Below are 16,998 nucleotides of genomic sequence, written 5' to 3' on the forward strand. Positions count from 1 at the left end.
TAGATCTGGAACAGAGAGAGGCACGGCCATTCTCTAGTTCTCTCCTCAGGAACCTCATTTCTTTTTTTTTTTTTTTAAACCCTTACCTTTTGTCATGGAACCAATACTATGTATTGGTTCCAAGACAGAAGAGCAATAAGGGCTGAGTAATGGGGGTTAATTGACTTGCCCAGAATCACACAGCTGGGAAGTGTGATCTGAGGCCAGATTTGAAGCTAGGACCTCCCATCTCTAGGCCTGGCTCTCAAGCTACTGAGCCACCCAGCTGCCCCCAGGAGCCTCATTTCTGACACAATGATTAGAGAATTGGAGAAGGAACCTTAGAGCATATCTATTTTACAGATGAGGAAACTGAGGATCAGAAGAATGAGTCACAGAAGCTCAGAGTAGGAAGGGAACTTTAGAGAGCTCAGCTAGTCCAAACCTCTGCCTGAAAAAGAACCCCTTCTATAGCATACCTAAAAAGTAATCTAATCTTTGGTCTTCCACCTCCAGTAAGGGGTAGGAACCCATGACCTTTCAAGCTTTTGTCATTAGGAAAAAAAATTTTTTCTGACACTGAACCTAAATGAAAACCTTGTTTCCTCCCTTATCTCCCCATCCCCCCACCCCCTACCCCCTTTTTCTCCTGGGTCCATAGGTTCCTTGATGCCAATATGCCAACTCCAGGGTTTGGAGTACTGAGGAGGTACTGAGATCCCCTAATTAATTTTGTGCGGGGGGGGGGAATAAAGAAGGAAATGCACCCAATTTTCTTTTCTCTCTCCCCTCTCAGGGCCCGCCCATTCCGAGTAGGTCTATCGCCCCATTGATCTCTGCCTGTCATTTCAGTGCCACTGGCTGAAGGAGGGTACTGTTTTTCTTCAGTTTCCCGCCCAAGCTCTGGGCTCCCTGCCCATGGCAACCTCAACACTGGGCAAAGGTCAGGGGGAGGGGGAATTGACTTAGCTTGAAACAGGGACCTTTCCCTGTCATGGCCCCAGGAAGGCTGCATAGCTAATAGTGAAGAAGTTAGGAAAAGGAAGGAGTAGCCATAGTGATCCCACTGGGTTCTGGGTACTGGAACCTAGCCTGATCTCTCAACTTCCCTAGTCTCCCTTCTCTGTAACTCCTCTTTCCTTTTCCTTCTCTCTTCCTCTCCTTTCTCCTCCCTTGGGTCCTACCCTCAAAGGGCAAAAGGACAGGGGCAGAGGGGTATGGAATATTAAATGAAGAAAAATAGAAGACAGTCTCTATCTTCCTAGCCTCCTTTCTCTGACTCCCTTCCCTTGGATGCCCATCGCAGCCCAACCTAGCTTCAGAAAGTCAGACATCGGACATACCTGTATGCAGATCCTGAAAGCATAGAGATTGACGGATTGGTATGCAGGATTATATTTCCAGCCCCTACCTTGACTACTGCTGCATTTCCCACTACCCTTCTCCAAGTCCCTGCCCTTAATGCCACCTATCCTTAAAGAAGAAGAGAGGTCTTTCCTTTTGAGGCAGGGGGCTTTGACCTGTCAGGGGCAAGGGTAGGGGCAAGGGCCAGACCAAGCTAAAATCTCCTTGGGCAGGATTGCTCTAGGGCTCATGGGTCAAGAGTTCCTCTTCTAGTACTCATGACAAACCCCATCTAGAAAACTAACATCAAAGTGCCTCTCCTTGACCATATTTCCTCACCATCCACTCTCTCCTCAGTGGCCTGTAGTCTCTTTCTGTTCCTATCACCCTCCTAAAACTGTTCTCTCCAAGATCACCAACAACTTCCTGATTGCCAAATCCAGTAGTCTCTTCTCAATCTTCAACCTTGACCATATCACCCTCCCCTCCCCACTTTGGGGAAGCTCTTCTCTTGGCTTCAGAGACATTATTCCCTCCTCATTTTCCTCCTACCTCTATGATTGGGCTATCTTCTCTGCAGGCTTTACTCCCTTCTCCTGTCACCTAAAAACAAGTATTCCTAAATGCATATGCCTTTAGAGCACCGGCATGGGAGTAGTCCAATATAAATAAGTGCAATTTGTTGTCTATGCTAACCTGCATCTGCCCAGGAATCCCCTCTACAACATCCCCAACAAGGAGTTATCTATCCTGGGCTGAACGACCTCCAGTGATGGAATTCCCTACCTACTGAGGCAATCTATTCAATTGTTGGACAGGAAGTTTTTTCCTTGTGTTGAATTAAAAGTTGCCTAGCCATATTTTATTACTTCCAATTTTGCCCTCTGGTGCCAAGCAGAACAAATCGAATTCAGTTTTTTGAAGACAAATATCATGTTATAGATAGGAGCATATGAATTTAGAGCTTGAAAAAAACACAGAGATAATCTCACACTATCTCCAGCTTCTCTTGTTTGGGCAAAAATTCCCAATTCCTTCCAATGATCCATCTACATGATGGTCCCAAGTCTCTACTTTCTTTTGGTGAATTTTATCTGCTCCCACACTTTTAACTATCTATCACCTCTTCAGATGATACAAATGTCTCTGGTATTGTTTGGAATGCCTTATATACTGTTTCCTTCCTGGTGAAATCCTTCCTGGCATTCAAGGTCCAGCTCAAGTACTATCTTCTCCATGGAGCCTTTCTGTGGAAGAAGGGAGGGAAGGAAGGAAGGAAGGAAGGAAGAAAAGAAGGAAGGAGAAAGAAAAGAAAGAGGAAATGAAAGATTCTTTGCTCTAGCCCAGACCCTTCTTTCCCTCTTCAGATCAACCTAAGCCTAGACACCTCTTCTCCTTTCACATCTAATAATAATGATAGCTAACACTTATATAGTGCTTACTATGTACCAGGAACTGTGCTAAGCACTTTACAATTATGATCTCATTTGACTCTCACAATAACGACAGGTGCTTTAGGAAGATGGGTGCTATTATGATCTCTATTTTACAATTGAGAAAATTGATACAAATAGAGGTTAAGTGATTTGTCCAGGGTCACATAGCTAGGAAGTGTCTGAGGTTACATTTGAATTCAGGTCTTCCTGACATCAGGCCCAATTCAATCCACTGTACCACCTAGCTGTTGCTAACTAGTTAGACCCATTTTTCCAGTCAGATTCTGACCCAATTGCTAATGTCCAACCTTACTCTACCTCATATCTCATCTTCTGATCCCCTTTTCACCCACATACCTCAGACTCCAGTCAGGTGACCATATTGGTGGCAACCCTTCGTAGGGGAACCGAGAGATAAAGCTACTGTGCAGCCATTATGTGGATCTTTGAGACCATTCTACCCCTGCCCTTGCCCCTTTCTTAGTTCCAATCTATTTCTTTCTGAGCCTTTGAAGCACAAATAGAAGAGGGCAACCAGGAGGAGAATAGAAACCAGACCACACCAATGAAATGATCTGTCAACAAGCATTTACTAAACACCTACTAAATGCCAGGCCCTGTGCTTAAAGAAAGGCAGAAGATGGTCCCTGCCCTCAAGGAGCTTATATACTGAGGAAGAAGACAACATGTACATAAATCAGTACACACAAGATACATACAGAGTAGATAGAAGGTAGTCTTAGAGCAAAAGGCACCAGCAGCTAGGGAATTAGAAGAAAATGGAGATGCTCAGGGGACGCATGAAAATTGATCTGGAGGACTGTCATATAGAAGAGGGATTGTACTTGTTCTGCCAGGCCCCAGACATCTAAGCTAGGAACAAGGTAGAAATTGCAAAAAGGTCTCATTTGGCTTCATATAAAGAAAAACTTCCCCAACAATTAATACTTTTAAAAGCAATGAGTTGAAGACCACCAGATGTAGGCAGGATGATCAAGAGTCAGAAATGTAGAATTAGGGATTTCTGTTCAGGGAGAGGTTGGTCTGGGGGGCCTCTGGTCCCTCCCAAATCAGAGACGTTATGAGATTTGATCATTCTTGTAGGACCCTCTATGGGTTCTTTTTTCCTTTCTCCAATGACCAAAGGCAGGAGCTTGTGTAGGGGCCTCTCTGTAGAGCAATGTGGTGGTGGCACCTCAAATTATAGGGCCTTTTCTTTTCTTCTCTATCTTCCTAGGAAGTGAGCACTGCTTAAGAGGAGCCCACAGAACGTGGAGGTGGACAACGAACGTGTCTCAACTGCCACCAGCACTATGAATGGAGATTCGGCTGTCTCAGTCAATGGCACTGGAACACTTCGAACCCCCAGGGCCCTGAAGACTATACCTAAGACTGCCCCTCCTGAACCCACGATGGAATTTCCTATAACTTCCCATGATGGGGAGATCCATCCCCAACAGAGAGGCCCCATTGCTGGGGTGTATTTGGAGGCCTCTGCCCAGACCCTGAGCCTCTATGAAGCCATACAGCAAGGTCTTCTCCCATCCAATCTGGGACTGGCTCTTCTTGAAGCCCAGGCAGCCACTGGAGGCCTCATTGACCCCACTCAGGGTCAGCTGCTCTCTGTGTCTGAAGCGGTGAGGCGGGGGCTGATTGGCCTGGAGCTAAAGGAGAAGCTGCTCACAGCTGAGAGAGCCCTCACTGGCTACCCTGACCCGTATGGGCCAGGGAAACTGCCCCTCTTCCAAGCTCTCCACAAGGAAGTTGTGGCCAGAAATTCAGGCCTGAGCTGGCTGGAAGCCCAGCTGGCCACAGGTGGCATAATGGATCCTGCAAAAGGAAGTCGTGTCCCACTAGAACTTGCCTACCAGAAAGGCCTCCTGGATGAGGAGACAGGCCACAGACTGTCTGACCCCACATCTGATGGACCCCAGACCTTCTTTGACCCCAACACACAGGAGCCACTTACCTACCAAGAGCTTAGGAGCAGGTGTATGCTGAGCCCTGGCACAGGACTACTTCTGCTCCCACTGAAGATCACTTTCCCAGCTCTGGGAGGGATGGTAAGCAGTGAACAGCTCTTGGAGGCTGGCATCCTGCCCAGGAAAGTATTTGAGGACCTGAGGGAAGGAAGACTGCTTGTGTCTGAGGTGAGGGCCCAGGAAGAAGTACAGCGTTACTTGGAGGGAACAGGCAGTGTGGTTGGGGTCCTCTTGCTGTCTACAGGCCAGAAGAAGAGCATCTACCAAGCCCTGATAGAGCACCTCCTTCCCCCCGGCACTGCACTTGCCCTTCTTCAGGCACAGGCTGCTACTTGCTCCCTCATGGATCCTGCCAGTGAAAAGAAGCTGGGGCTAGATGAAGCTGTTAAGGTTGGACTTGTGGGACCCGAGTTCCGAGAGAAACTCTTGATAGCAGAGCGGGCGGTGACTGGATACCCGGATCCCTTCAGCAAGAATCTCATCCCCCTCTTTCAAGCCATGAGGAAGGGGCTCGTGCAGAAGGAACTGGCCCTACGGCTTCTAGAGGTCCAGCTAGCCACAGGGGGGATCATTGACCCTGCTAGGAAACACCGGCTGCCCCTGGAGACTGCTTTTCAATGGAACTGCCTAGACAAGGAGACACTCGCCATTCTCTCCCGAACTACTGGCTTCTTTGATCCCAACACCCAAGAGAACCTCACCTATGAGCAACTGCTAGTCCGCTGCGTCACCGATCCAGCTACTGGCTCCCTCTTCCTGCCCCTCTTTGGGGGAGATCACAGAGGACATTTAGAAGGGTGCTGGTTCATTGACCATGCCACCCAAGAGGGCCTGAGGAAGGCCACAACAGTTGCTACATCAGGGAAGTTCAAAGGACAAAAGGTATCTCTTTGGAAGCTGCTCTTCTCGGATGCCATCCCAACAGAGCAGAGAGCCGCCCTAGCCCATCAGTACAAGGAGGGAGCACTCTCAGCAGAGATGCTGGCAGACCAGCTCATTGCCACCCTAGATCAGGCTGCTGCCACTTCCCGTGTCACCTTCAAAGGCCTAAGGGACCATGTGACCCCAGCGGAGCTTCTCAAGTCAGAGATCATTAATCAGGACCTGTATGAGAAGTTGGAACAAGGACAGACAACAGCACAGGATGTGGGGGGCCTTGATGCTGTCAGGAAGTATCTGCAAGGGACGGGGTGCATCAGTGGCCTGCTCCTGCCCGACTCCCAGGAAAAGATCAGTATCTATGAGGCCAGAAGGAAGGGCTACCTGAGACCAGGGACATCCCTCATCCTTCTAGAGGCCCAGGCAGCCACAGGTTTTATCATCGACCCAAAGGAGAACAAGAGATATTCTGTGGAGGATGCCCTGCGGGCCAATGTCATCGGGCCTGATGTTTATGAAAAGCTACTGTCAGCAGAGAAAGCGGTGACAGGTTACGTGGACCCATACACGGGAGACAGGCTTTCCTTGTTCCAGGCCATGAACAAAGACCTCATTGTTAGGAATCACGGCATCCGCTTACTCGAGGCCCAGATTGCCACAGGTGGCATCATCGATCCTGTGCATAGCCACCGGGTCCCTGTAGAAGTGGCCTACAAGCGTGGCTACTTTGACCGGACAATGAACCTGATCTTATCTGACCCCTCCGATGACACCAGGGGCTTCTTTGACCCCAACACACACGAGAACCTCACCTACCTGCAGCTGCTGGAAAAGTGCGTGACGGAGCCAGTCACTGGCCTTTCCCTCTTGCCACTCAACAGCCGAAAGCTTCAGGTGGTGAGTGAAGCCACCCGACAGGCTTTCCAGAACTCCCTCCTGATGGTGAAATATGGCAGGTTCAAAGGTCAACAGATCTCCATATGGGAGCTGATCAATTCTGAGTACTTCAGTGAGGGCCAGAGGAGGGAGATTCTGACCCACTACAGGCTGAAGAAGGTAACCTTGGAGCAAATTGTGCAGAGGCTAAAAGAAGAGATGAAAAAGTGGGCAGGCATCACTCTACCAACCCTCCGGGGTTGTGTCACTGCCTATCAGCTCCTGGAGTCTCACATCATTGACCATGCCCTCCTAGAGAAGGTGCTGGAGGGGAGGGTGAGCCCTGAGGAGCTCTTGAAAATGGAGTCAGTCCACAAGTATCTGCATGGCTCAGGCACCATTGGGGGAGTCGTCCTGCAGCCTTCTAACCAGAAGCTTAGTTTCTATGAAGCCATGAAGCAGAAATTATTGGGACCTGGTGTGGCCCTTCCTCTCCTTGAAGCCCAGGCTGCCACTGGTTCCATCATTGATCCTGTGAGCAATGAGAAGCTATCTGTGGATGATGCTGTGAGAAAGGGATTGGTGGGGCCAGAGCTCCATGAGAAGCTCCATTATGCTGAGGAAGCAGTGACAGGCTTCATGGACCCCTTTACAGGCAAGAAGGTTTCCCTCTTCCAAGCAATGAAGAAGGGTCTAGTCCCTTCTCAGCAGGCCATGCAGCTCCTAGAAGCTCAGGTAGCTACCGGAGGCATCATTGACCCCAACAGCCACCACCATGTCCCTATGGAAGTGGCCGCCCAGCGGGGTTATGTTGATGAGGAGATGGAGAAGACACTTTCTGGAGCCTCCCCTGCCGCCATCCAGACATTCTCTACGGTGGATGGGAGTGAGAGCATCAGCTATGCCCAGCTTATAGAGCACTGTCAACAGGATGAGGCTTCTGGTTGTCATCTGCTACCCCTGCCCCAAAGAGCTGCCCCAATCCCCACAGATGAACAAATCAAACAGGTCTTCCAGGGCACACTGGTGACAGAGAAGGCTGTTTCCCTCTGGGACCTGCTATATTCTGGGCACTTCACTGAGGATCAGAGGGCAGCCTTCTTTGAAGACTTCCGGCTGGGGCGGATGACAGTACAAGAAATTGTAGCTGCTGCTCTGAGGCAGGTAAGAGAGTCAGAGCTGCAAGCTCAGACCCACATCATGCTACCAGGCCTACGGGGGGATGTCCCTGCTGTCTGGATGCTGGACGCAGGAATCATTGACATGGAGACACTGGAGGGACTGGTTCAAGGGACACAGACACCAAGTGAGGTTGCCCAGAGGCTGGAGGTAAAAAAGTACTTACAAGGAACAGGATGCATTGCTGGGGTCCAGGTGGAGGGCTCCAAGGCCAAGATGAGCATCTACCAGGCTATGAAAAGCAACTTGCTTCCCCCTGGCCTGGGGCTGAGGCTGTTGGAGGCCCAGCTGGCTGCAGGTTCACTTGTCAACCCACAGAACAACCAGAAATTGTCTGTGGAAGATGCAGTCAAGACTGGCGTGATCGGGGGAGAGCTGAGTGAGCAGCTCATTCAAGCAGAGCGAGCAGTGACTGGCTACAGTGATCCGTACACAGGCAGTACCATCTCTGTTTGGCAAGCCATGGGCAAGGGGCTCATTGACCAGAGTGAAGCCTTCCTCCTTCTGCAAGTACAACTGGCTACAGGGGGCATTGTAGACCCTATCCATCACTTGCATCTACCCATGCCAGCCGCCTACAGGCTTGGCTTCCTAGATGAAGAGACAGCACAAGTTTTAGCCAAGAACACTGGAGATAAGAAATTTTTTTTTGACCCTAATACCCGGGATGAAGTAACATACCAAGAGTTAAAGGACAGGTGCATCTTGGACTCTGAGACAAATCTATGGCTGCTCCCACTTTCCCGGAGCGTGGCATTGGATGTAGATGACCACACCATCATGGCTCTGAAAGCCATGACAGTTCCTGTCAAAGTGGGGCGGTTCAAAGGCCAAACTGTGTCACTATGGGACCTGCTCCACTCTGAGTATGTTAGTGCTGACAAGCAGAAGGAATTGGTAGAACTGGGTCGTTCGGGGAGGGCTACAGCCCTACGCCAGGTGGTCACAGATGTCACCACTCTTATTGAGGAGACAGAAGAGAGAGCCAGGCAGATCACATTCCCTGGCCTCAGGAAGCAGGTGTCGGCCAATGATCTGTTCAAATCCCATCTGATTGACAAGAAAACACTGGATGATCTGAACCAGGGGATAAAAACAGTGTACGAAGTGACCAAAATGGATGGTGTGAAACAGTTCCTGGAGGGGGTCAACTTCATAGCTGGGGTCTTCATTCAGGGCACAAAAGATAGGCTGAGCATCTACGATGCCATGCGGAGGGGCATATTGAGACCCGGCACAGCCCTGGTGCTGCTAGAGGCCCAGGCTGCCACTGGTTTCATCATTGACCCTGTAGAGAACAAGAAGATGTCTGTAGAGCAAGCGTTCTCAGCTGGACTAATTGGAAGGGAAGTATATGAGAAACTTCTGAGTGCCGAGAAAGCCGTCACTGGCTACATGGACCCCTACACCAACAAACAAATTTCCCTCTTTGAAGCCATGAACAAAGGACTCATCTTGAAGTGTCATGCCATCCGCCTCTTAGAGGCCCAGATTGCTACAGGTGGCATCATTGACCCAGTCCATAGCCACCGTGTCCCTGTGGAGGTGGCCTACCAGCGTGGCTACTTTGATGAAGAGATGAACCAGATCCTGTCTGACCCTTCAGATGACACCAAGGGCTTCTTTGACCCCAACACCCATGAGAACCTCACATATCTGCAGCTATTAGAAAGGTGTATTCAAGAGCCAGACACTGGGCTCTATATGTTGCAAATAGTACAGAAAGGAGAGAGCTATGTTTTCATTGATGAGGCCACAAAACAGCTGCTGCAATCCAGGACCACCAAAGTGTCCGTTGGAAAGTTTGCCAATCAAATTGTTTCCATCTGGGACCTGCTTTCTTCTCAGTATTTCACATGGCAAAGAAAGAGAGACCTGGTCAGACAGTTCAAATCTAAGACTCTGCACCTAGAGCAACTCTTAGAAATCATCATGAACACCATTGAAGAAACCGAAAATCAGAACGAAACCATTAAGGTGAAAGGACCCCGTGGAGACGTGACGGCTGCGGAGCTCTTCAACTCTGGGATCATCGATGAGAAAATTCTTGCTGGTCTTCCAAAGGGAAAACAGGCAGCAGAACAACTTAGCCAGATAGAATCAGTGAAAAGATACCTAGACGGGACGGGCTGCATTGCTGGGGTGCTAATGCCATCCACAAAGGAGAAAATGAGTGTCTATGAGGCTATAAAGAGAGAAGTGATCCCCAGGGCAATCGGGATGCAGCTTCTACAAGCTCAGGCTGCCACTGGTTTCATCATTAATCCTCTGCAAAACCAAAGACTGTCTGTGAATGAAGCTGTGGCTCTAGGTCTGGTAGGTACGGAGGTACAGGAAGACCTGCAAGATGCAGAGAAAGCTGTCTCTGGCTACCTCGACCCAGACACAGGTGAGCAGATCCCCCTCTACAAGGCCATGAAGAAAGGTATGATAGAAAAAGAGGAAGCAATGAGGATGCTGGAGGCACAGGTGGCCACGGGGGGAGTCATTGACCTGAGATATGGCCACCGTCTCCCTGAAGAGGTGGCCTACCAAAGAGGCTGTTTGGATTCTGAAACACACAGCTTCCTGTCAAACACAAGGCATGGGAGTAAAAGATTCCAGGATCCTAATACACATGAAAAGACGAATTATGCAGAATTATATTCAAGGTGCATAAAAGACGAAGAAACAGGATTAGCTTTGCTTCCCATAGTTAAGCATAAAAAGGATTACAAGCACATTGATGAAGCCACTGAGAAGGCACTCAAAGCAGAAGTGGTGATGGTAACAAAGGGGAGGTATAAAGGGAGGAAAATGTCCGTGTGGGACCTACTTTGTTCTGAATATGTCACTGAAGAGAAGAAACAGGAATTAGTGAGCAAATACAGACAGGACATGTCCAAAGCTTTAGAAAGTATTATACAAATTATATGGGAATTAATTGAAGAAAAGGAAAAGAAAAGAAAGGAGGTATGGTTCCAAGGACTGAGGAGACAAGTCACAGCAAATGAACTTTTCAAGGCAGATATCATTAATAAAGATACATTGATAGAATTGCAGGAAGGAAGAAAAAAAGTCTCAGAAATTGCACTAAAAGAAACAGTAAAAAAGTACCTAGAGGGGACAAGCTGTATCGCAGGCGTCCTGGTACCCTCCAAGGTGGACCCGGCGCAGCAGGAGAAGATGAGCATCTACCAGGCCATGTGGAAGGGCATCCTGAGGCCCGGCACGGCGCTGGTGCTGCTGGAGGCCCAGGCCGCCACCGGCTTCGTCATCGACCCGCTGCGCAACCGGAAGCTCTCCGTGGAAGAGGCCGTGGCCGCTGGCGTGGTGGGAGGCGAGATCCAGGAGAAGCTGCTGTCCGCGGAGAAGGCCGTCACGGGCTACAGGGACCCCTACACGGGGGAGCAGATCTCCCTCTTCCAGGCCATGAAGAGGGACCTCATCGTCAAGGACCACGGCGTGAGGCTGCTGGAGGCCCAGATCGCCACGGGCGGCATCATCGACCCCGTGCACAGCCACCGCGTGCCCGTGGACGTGGCCTTCCAGCGCGGCTACTTTGACGAGGAGATGAGCCAGGTCCTGTCCGACCCCTCGGACGACACCAAGGGCTTCTTTGACCCCAACACTCACGAGAACCTCACCTACATGCAGCTTCTTCAGAGATGTACCTTGGATCCCAACAGTGGCCTCTTGTTTCTTTCCCTTAAATAATATTAATTCTCTTTTATCTTACCTGATTTTACTTTCATTTTTTTCCGTGTAATTTCCCCTATATTTTCCTAATGTTTTTCCCATTTCCCCCCAGTTTTGTATTGTTTGTTTTTTTCTATATATCAGTTTTTTATTGTTTTATTGTTTCATCCCCAATTATCAGTGTATATATTTGTTAATATCATACTTCTCATTCAGCTATTTCACATTTTGTTTTCATCTTTGTTTCTACATTTATTTTTATTCATGTGCTTTTCACTTTATCATTCATATGTTCTGAATGGAACTATGACGTTAAATTTTACAGTGTCAGTCACAAATCTTGGTATGAACGTCTTTGCCAGTGTTTCTACTTTTTCTTAAATGAAGTGAAAGCAGCAAGTGCCAATTGTTTTTGCCGTCTACTCTGAATTCTGTTGATCTTTGTGGAGACAATCCCAATTTTTATAAGAGGATGAAATATAAATAATGACTCCACTTTCTCTACCCTAGATTTCTTATGGCCCAAGTGGTACTTTTTGTCAAGAAATTTCAGTTCTCCATGATGTGTGGGGGCGGGGAGGGAGCATATCATAAAGTTATCAAAATTGTGATCCCAGGTGAGAGATTTCATATTCCATTCCCTATTTTTATGTTTTTCTTTCATATTACTTGACCAATCATGATTCTACTCATCATTTAATTCCTATGAAGGATCTCACATTACTTTGGTAATATGTAGCTATACCAATAGGTTTTGCCTTCATTAGGTTTGCTTTGGTACTGTCCAGTGTTCAGGGATACAGTAAAGAATCTTGCAATCCATATGTTTTGATTAGAAGGTTAGTCAAGGAGTGGCTCCAACACCTTTTGGGAAATAGTAAAGGCTTTGAATATCACTATATCTCAATTCCTATTGCATCTGAGATAGAATGTAAGGTTTGGAATGTCAAAGTCAGAAATAATTATCATTCTTTTTAAACCTTTACTTTCCATCTTAGAATCAATACTGTGTATTGGTTCTAAGGCAGAAGAGTGGTAAGGGTAGGTAATGGAGGTCAAGTGACTTGTCCAGGGTCACCCAGCTGGGAAATGTCTGAGGCCAGATTTGAAGCCAGGTTTCAAATCCCATCTCTAGGCCTGGCTCTCAATCCATTGAGCCACCCTGCTGCCCCCAATAATTATCATCATTATGTACATCTCTATAGTTTTCATTTCCCTCCTATGATCAGATGTCTCATTTTGATGTAAATTTGAATGATCATAGTGAATTGGTACCTCTGGGTATTTTCTGGTTTCCCTACTATTGAACAGAAATGCTCTCTAAATAGGTCAATTTGTGGTAAACCAAAACTCACACTGGAGGTATTATGAAAGGGAGTCCATTTATAAAAGTTACATATCAGATACCAAATATATTGGGATTTAATTTGGGGAAGTATTTGGTTGGCTATTTGTCTTAGAAAAATGAAGGAACAGAAATTATTGATCTGGCACCTAGAACCTCCTAATTTTGGAGTTTTTCTAGGCCTAAAAAGCCCCATCAACTGGAATGCAATCCAATGATAAAAATTTAGCCAGGTGGTTGGACTTTTTGGTTCTTCCTCATGTACAATGAAATGGGATTCTGCTCTTTGATTCTTTGATGTTCTTATCAGTTTTCTCACCTTCTGGAATCTTTTTCTTTGTGATGTTCCTGGGAGTTTGAAGTAAGTATTAAAAATTTAGCTTAAATAGTTCTTTGTTTTTTTAATCCTTATACTTGTGCTAGTGAAAAAGATATCTGCCAGCTGGCCAAGAGAATAGGACGAATTCTTCACTTAGATGTCTAATTTAATGACTTAGTTTTTCTTGATATTAATGAGAAACAGAGATTGACCTTAGGGATTCCAAGTTAGTGCAATAACACATTTCAGCATTTTAAGAAAACCAAAACATATAGGAATACATGTATAGACAGGCATATATAACACATGTGGATGTTTCAGTATTCTAATAGGGTTTCCTGATTAAAATCATACTAAAATCATATAAAGCATACATTATTTAAAGGGGAACATACAAGAAAATTCATTTGTCCACATTTATCTGCTAATCTACCTTTTTTTTCCCACTTACTACTAATATGTTTCTAGAAAAAAACTTTACAAATAACTTCTTGTGGAATTTATATTAATTTCATTTAATTGAAAAACAAAAGAAAAATGAAATATATTTATCAAAGAACCAAGTAAATCCAGGAATTCTTAGGATATTGTGGGAGGCAAGGCAAGTTTCCTGTGGTTTTTTGCCCTTTCATTGCTCAATTTTGGGGAGAGAAGGAAGCAGGAGAGAACAAATTTTGTCTAACAAGTATATACACATGTGTGTATGTATATAATATTTATATATCATTTAGTATGCATATTATGCATTTGTGTATGTATAAAGTTAGTTGGCCTAGTGGATAGGGTCTGCAGTCAGGAAGACTCACCTTCCTTATTTCAAATCTGGCATCAGACACATACTAGCTCTGTGTCCCTGGGCAAGTCACTTAACTCCATTTGCCTCAGTTTCTTCATCTGTAAAATGAGCTAGAGTAGGAAATGGCAAACTACTTCAGAATCTTTGCCAAGAAAATTTCAAATGGTGTTATGAAAAGTCAGACACAATGTAACAACATAGAAAGAGGGAGAGAGAAATAGAGAAATACTATTACTTACAAAAGTTGGGAAACTGTAATGATACATTTTCACTTGCTAGTAAAGTATCTCTGGTTCTTGTGGAGAGGGAGTAATCTGTTTCCCCTTCAAATAATTGTCTCAGATGGAAGAAAGGAATCTGAGAACCATTACTTCAAATAGTTGTATTAGAAATAAGAAAGAAGTAAATGAGAGCCCCTTTCTCAAATGATTATTTTAGGAGGAAAACTCAATGGAGTTTTAATGGAAAGGAAAATGGTAGGAAGCACCTTCTTCAGAGATTTCTATTGCTGTGGGCCTCATGACGTACAGACTGGACAAAAGGGGGGAAAACTATATTATATCTGGTTCTTAAAAGTCCATATTAATAGAGAATCGCTCAGTGGCTCCCTTTATAGAGAGCCAAGCCTAGAGATAGGAAGTCCTGGGTTCAGATCTGGCCTCAGACACATCCAAGGCAAAATCACTTAACCACCATTGCCTGGACTTACCACTCTATTGCCTTAGAACCAATGCATAGGATTGATTCTAAGGTGGAACGTAAAAGTTTTGGGGTTTTTTTTAAAGTGTTTGCTAATAGATTATAAGCCCTGGATGTTCCTGCCATTTTGGAAGGCTTTGAGTAATGGCCTAGAAAGATGACAGATAGATAGATAGATGATAGATAGATAGATAGATAGATTAGATACAAAGACAGATAAGATACACAGACAAATAAATCTTTATATATATGGATGCAAGAGTATGTGTGTGTATAAAATGTCATCTTAAGATCAGCCTAGATTAAAGAGGTTTATCATCAGGTTAGCCTTATAACACTGGTTTTGGGGGGGCAGCTGGGTAGCTCAATGGATTAAAAGCCAGGCCTAGAGATAGGAAGTCTTGGGTTCAAATTTGGTCTCAAACATATCCTAGCTGTATGACTGGGCAAGTCACTTGACCCGCATTGCTTAGCCTTTACCACTCCTCTACCTTAGAACCAATACACAGTATTAATTCTAAGGCAGAAAATAAGGGTTTGAAAAATAAAAATTTAAAAATATCATTGGTTTTTTTTAATAAAAAACTAACAAAGCTTCTAAATCTTAGAGGGAGTTGCAAATATCACCCCCAACCCTCCCAAAAACTCACAGAGCTGGGAAGTTTTTTTAAGTTTACAAAGCATTTTCACAACTATGAGACAGATAGTTGCAGAGATTATTATCCTCACTTTATAGACAACGGATTCAGAGAGATGATATGAAAATTGCAACCAGCTCAAGTTTCTTCATCTTCTTTTAAAAAATAAATCCTTTACCTTAATATCTTTCATGTCAATATCTTACTACCAATTCTAAGACAGGAAAGTGACACGGGCTAGGCAATTGAGGTAAAATGACTTGCCCAGGATCACACAGTTAGGAAGTGTTTTGTGGCCAGGTTTGAAACCAGGACCTCTTGACTTCAGGCCTGGTGTTCTATCCACTATGCTATTTAGCTGCTCCCTTAAATTTATTTTTGAAATCTACCATCTCAGAGTACAGAAAGCAAGTAGGTCTACTGTCTTACATAAAGCCATATAAACAGAATGATGAGTTTTAAAAACCCTACATACACACACACACATACGCACACACACACACACATTATAAACCCTAGAGTTTTTAACCCTTACATATACTCACATCACTCATAGCTAAAGTGAATTACTCAACTGTAAAGGACCCTGGTGATTATCTAGTTCAATCTATTCACTTTATAGAGTACAAAACAAGCTCAGAGAGAGAACTAGGCCTGCCCAAGTACTCACAGCTTGAGAAAAAATTTCAGCTGTGATTTCTAATCCACTGCTCTTTTCAGTGTAAGAACAAAGCAAGACTTCTCTGTCACCTTACCCAGTGACATACCACTTGGTCCCTTTATTAAGAAAGCATTCTGAAAAAATGAAATGTATTACCTCAAGATGGATTCCTTGGGGCCTGGGTTGGTTTTTCCCTTTGTGTACCTGATCCTAGTTTGGCATTGTCTGGAACTAGATGAGAAGAAAACATAGTCCTCAGTCTCGAGGAATTTACCATCTTGAGGAGACACATACCACACAAATAAAACAATGTAATGATGACAATGTAGTTTAGAAAATTAGAATTGGCAAGAACCTTGATTGTCTTCTAGTCCAAAGACTTATAAGTTTATAGAAGAAGAAAATGAGGTTAAGGGAGAGGCAGCCAGTTTGCAGTAGAAGCTTGACGCATAGCCAGGTTGTCTTAATTCCAAATCCTTCACTCCACTATTCTTTGATGATTATCCTGTTAATAATCCAAAGTTAGATGGTATGACCAGGCTTTATTCAGCCAATCAGTCAGGAACCAACCCAGGCCCCAAAGAATCCATCTTGAGGTAATACATTTCATTTTTTCAGAATGCTTTCTTAATAAAGGTATTTAATGGGTGCTAAGAACTATGCTAAACAATGGGTGTAAGGGTAACTAGGTGACTCGGTGGATAGAGAGCCAGGTATAGAAGTCAGGAGGACTGGGATTCAAATCTGGCTTCAGACAGTTCTTAGCTGTGTCACCTTGGGCAAGTCACTTAACCCCAATCCTTTAATCCTTACTGCTCTTCTGCCTTAGAACTGTCTTAGTATCAATTGTTAGACAAGAGCTAAAAGCTTAAAAAACAAACAAAACAAACAAATAAGCAATTAGTATAAAATTAAAGGCAAAAGTAGTCTCTGTACTCAAGGACCTCACATTTTAAAGGAGACACAATGCATTAAGAAGTAGGTCTGTATAAAACACAGTGTAGACCAAGATGACAGGGTATCAGGAAATATAGCTGAGCTCTCCAAAACTATTCCACAAAGACCTAGAAAATGAAACATAACAAATCCTGACTGAAAAATCTAAAAGTCACAGTGGGTCATTTTTTTCTATCTCAGGTTCACATACAGAGACAAAGAGAGCAATGAACACTGGGAATGGAGCCTAG

General features: G+C 45.1%; 1 protein-coding gene across 1 annotated transcript; it reads left to right on the forward strand.

Moving 5' to 3' along the window:
• The first annotated feature begins 4,072 nt into the window (after positions 1-4,072).
• On the forward strand, positions 4,073-11,451 carry EPPK1 (epiplakin 1). Its single transcript, XM_044669651.1, has one exon. The coding sequence runs from the start codon at positions 4,073-4,075 to the stop codon at positions 11,369-11,371; it is 7,299 nt and encodes a 2,432-aa protein (XP_044525586.1). The 3' UTR covers positions 11,372-11,451.
• Positions 11,452-16,998: the final 5,547 nt, after the last annotated feature.

This window comes from Gracilinanus agilis, chromosome 1 (genome assembly GCF_016433145.1).
Source record: "Gracilinanus agilis isolate LMUSP501 chromosome 1, AgileGrace, whole genome shotgun sequence".
NCBI classification, from domain to species: Eukaryota; Metazoa; Chordata; class Mammalia; order Didelphimorphia; family Didelphidae; genus Gracilinanus; species Gracilinanus agilis.